At 34.1% G+C, this 3,521-nt stretch overlaps 1 protein-coding gene and 1 pseudogene across 1 annotated transcript in view; one reads left to right on the top strand and one right to left on the bottom strand.

The window, feature by feature from the left end:
• Window positions 1–3,521, bottom strand: part of SOS2 (SOS Ras/Rho guanine nucleotide exchange factor 2) — an 84,257-nt gene that overhangs the window by 21,121 nt on the left and 59,615 nt on the right. Inside the window, exons 15-16 of the mRNA XM_003792157.3 lie at window positions 2,154–2,273; window positions 1,844–2,006 (exon numbers count right to left, since the gene is read on the bottom strand). Coding sequence (XP_003792205.1) covers window positions 1,844–2,006; window positions 2,154–2,273 — 283 coding nt within the window. The remainder of the gene's footprint in view (window positions 1–1,843; window positions 2,007–2,153; window positions 2,274–3,521) is intronic.
• Window positions 459–657, top strand: LOC105887211 (annotated as a pseudogene).

The following is a 3,521-nucleotide window of genomic DNA, read 5'->3' as shown; positions in this document are numbered from 1 at the left end:
TAAAACATTCACATTCTACTCTTAGAAAGATTCACCTGTACCCCTATAAGGTAAACCTCAGAAGTAATCCCTCCAAACTCCCTCCCTCCACCCATTACCCCCTCCCTTCTCCCTCCTCCTCCCCATATTCTTAGGCTATTTGTAGAAAGGTTTTCAATATGGTACATAATGCTCAAGGGCATTTGTCATACTTGTTAGAAAACACCTTGGCAAAAGTATCAGAAATCATAAAATGTTTAAACACTCTGACCCAAGAGTTCTTCTTCTAGGAATTTATTCTAGGGAAATAAACTCCCACAAAGATTTATATGACTGCTTCAAGGTAAATTATTTATCATAGCAAAAAATCAGAAATAACTTAATTGTTCCACAATTGAGTGATGGAATAAATTATGGTTTACCCACAAAATAAGAAACTATGCAGCCATTAAAAATCTTGTTTTTGACCCTTTCTCTCGCTCCATGCCATTGTGGTGAGTGTGAGTAGTCCCGTTTGTTGCCATGTCCTCCCATAAGACTTTCAGAATCAAGCGGTTTTTGGCCAAGAAACAAAAACAAAACTGCCCCATTCCCCAGTGGATTCGAATGAAAACCAGTAATAAAATCAGGTACAACTCGAAGAGGAGACACTGGAGAAAAACCCAGCTGAGTCTATAAGGAATTGCACATGAGATGGTATGTACTTGGGCTGTATTTCGGTCACTATCACCTTACCGTATCAAGCTGAAAATGTCATCAGTTGGACAGCTGCCACACTTCATTGGGAAAATGAGTTTTCTCTTTGTTTATATGTTGTTCACTAATAAGCTGGTGCAGTAATAAACACATAAGACCTTGTGTTTGAAATACTGAGTTCCCCCTTCCCCAGAAGACCTAATGCAACACTGTCCTGTAGAACTTTCTGCAAAGATAGAAATGCCCCTAGCTACCAAGTACTTGACATGCTTAATATAAAATTTCACTTTATTATAATTGAAAAAAAAATCTTGTTTTTGAAGATAAGCTAATAAAATAGGAAAATGTTTATGAGAAAAGAATGTGGGAGTAAAAACATCTCTACATAATATAATCTCAGTGTTGTTATTAAAAATATATACAAGCTCGGTGTAGTGGCTCACACCTGTAATTCCAGCATTTTGGGAGGCCAAACTGGGAGGATGGCTTGACCAGGAGTTTAAGACAAGCCTGGGCAACATAGTAAGACCTTGTCTCTACAAAAAATAAGAAAAATTAGCTGGGGGCATGTGGTACACGCCTATAGTCCCAGCTACTCAGGAAACTGAAGTGGGAGGATCATTTGAAGCCAGGACGTCGAGGCTGCAGTGAGCTATGATTGTACCACTGCATTCGACCTGGGCAAGAGATCCTGTTACTAAAAAAAATGAAGATATTTAAATATGTATGTATAAAATATGTATATATGCACACACACACACATAAAATCTTTCTTTACTTTCTGTACCTCCTGAATTTTCTATAATAAGCATTCAACACATTGTTTTATAATCTACAAAACAAAATAAATTTCAGTTTTAGAAAGGGTTTTTTCCATGTTATTCTTTTCTTGAATATACTAAGGATAATTAGTAAGTTATCTGCATGTCTGTATTTTAAGTTCTTTATCATTTACTTAAAACTATCAATGTAGCAATGAAAAAAATCCACTTGGAATTTCATTACGTTTAGATGAGCATATTCACATATCAGTATTTTATATCACTGTATTTAAGAGGAAAGATGAGTTTGCAAAGAATTACTCAAAAAGACAGGTGGTATAAGCAATCTCTTTTACATTAATTTTATCTTTCCCAAAAAGGATGAAACATTTAAGCCTAAAACTTACCTCAAAGGTATGGTCTAGTCTGTAGACTGACACTGAATTTACTGCACTGACGATCTCCAATACACCATTGAAGTTATTCAAATCTTGAAAAACTTGCAGAATTTCTATAATTCTACTCAGTACTGCTACTCGTTCTTCAAAATTTTCTGCTTCCACAATGCATCTAACAACAAATATATTTAATGATTGAGAAAAGTTTCTTCACCTCACTTAGAACAAAACAACAAAAAAACTACCAGAATCTTAGCTTAAATATAATTTAATACTGTGACTGTTAAGAAGTATGAAGTCAGAGTAAATAAAAACTTACTTTTCAAACCAGAGTGTAAGATTTGTGGTATGGCGAATCATTTTTAATAAATTTGGAGAATTTATTTCCTTATCTTCTTTGGTCCAGACACTCCCTACAAGTTCAGATGGTTGAACTTTCCTGTGGAATAAAAAATCAGTGCAACTTAACTTGACAAAAGATTACTCTAAAAATTATTTAAAGATCTCCTAAAATTCAGTAAGAAAAAGATAATTAACCCAGTAAGTGGACAAACATATAAACAAGTAATTCACAAAGAAACAGAACCAAACAGCCACAAACACAAAAAATATTTCATCTCTTACTCAAGGAAAAGAGCATAAACCTCAGTGAAATCCCATTTTACTCCTATCAGACTACCAAAAGTCTGATAATACCAAATGGGTGAAAATATGATTAATCTTCAACACTGATAAGAAAGTAAAAATTGATACATCTACTTTGTAAAAAATTTGATAATATTTCATAGTACTAAAGACATACATGCCACATGACCCAGACATTCTACTCTTAGGTATATACCCTAGATGAACGCTTAGACAAAGTTATACAAACAGATTTACAAAAATGTCAGTGAAACATTACTTTCAAGAATAAAAAATCTCAATCAAAAAAAATCTCTGCACTCTTCTTAGGAGCCTGGGTTGTAAATGAATGGAACATTCATGTAATAGAATACTATATAGCAACTAAAATAAGCTAACTAGAACTATATTTATCAACTTAAATACTGAAAAACAATTTAAGTAAAAAAAGTTACAGAAAAAAATACACAAAACAGTATCATTATTGTGTTTGAATGTGTTTATGTAAATAAATTATAAAGGTATATATGGAAAGCAGTAAAACATCAACTTCTGGGTAGTAGTTTTTTCTTGGGAGAAAAGAATAATGAAACTGGGGAGAATTACACAAAGAATTTCAGTTTTATCTATAATATTTTTGTTGCGTATGAACTTCACTGTGTTATTTTTTATAATTTCTGGAATGCCTGAAATACGTAATAAAATATCAAAGAAAAGAACAGATGAAATAATTCTATATAGTGAGTCATGATTACAGAATTTAAAAACTGACCAGTCTCATTGCCATCAGCGTCTTTAAAAGAAAAAAAGTAGGCCAGGCAAGGTGGCTCATAACTCACAACTATAATCGTAGCACTTTAGAAGGCCAAGATGGGAGAACTGCTTGAAGTGAGGAGTACAAAACCATCCTGAGCAAGAACAAGACCCTGTCTCTACAAAAAATAGAAAAATAGCTGGGCATGGCTGCACATGCCTGTAATTCCAGCTACTCAGGAGGCTGAGGCAGGAGGATCGCTTGACCCTAGGAGTTTGAGGCTGCAGTGAGCTTTGATGACCCCACCAG

This window comes from Otolemur garnettii, unplaced genomic scaffold (assembly GCF_000181295.1).
Source record: "Otolemur garnettii isolate 467f Iridium unplaced genomic scaffold, OtoGar3 scaffold00054, whole genome shotgun sequence".
Taxonomy (NCBI): Eukaryota; Metazoa; Chordata; class Mammalia; order Primates; family Galagidae; genus Otolemur; species Otolemur garnettii.
The sequence above is the reverse complement of the archived record's forward strand: the minus strand, read 5'-3'. Positions and strand labels throughout refer to the sequence as shown.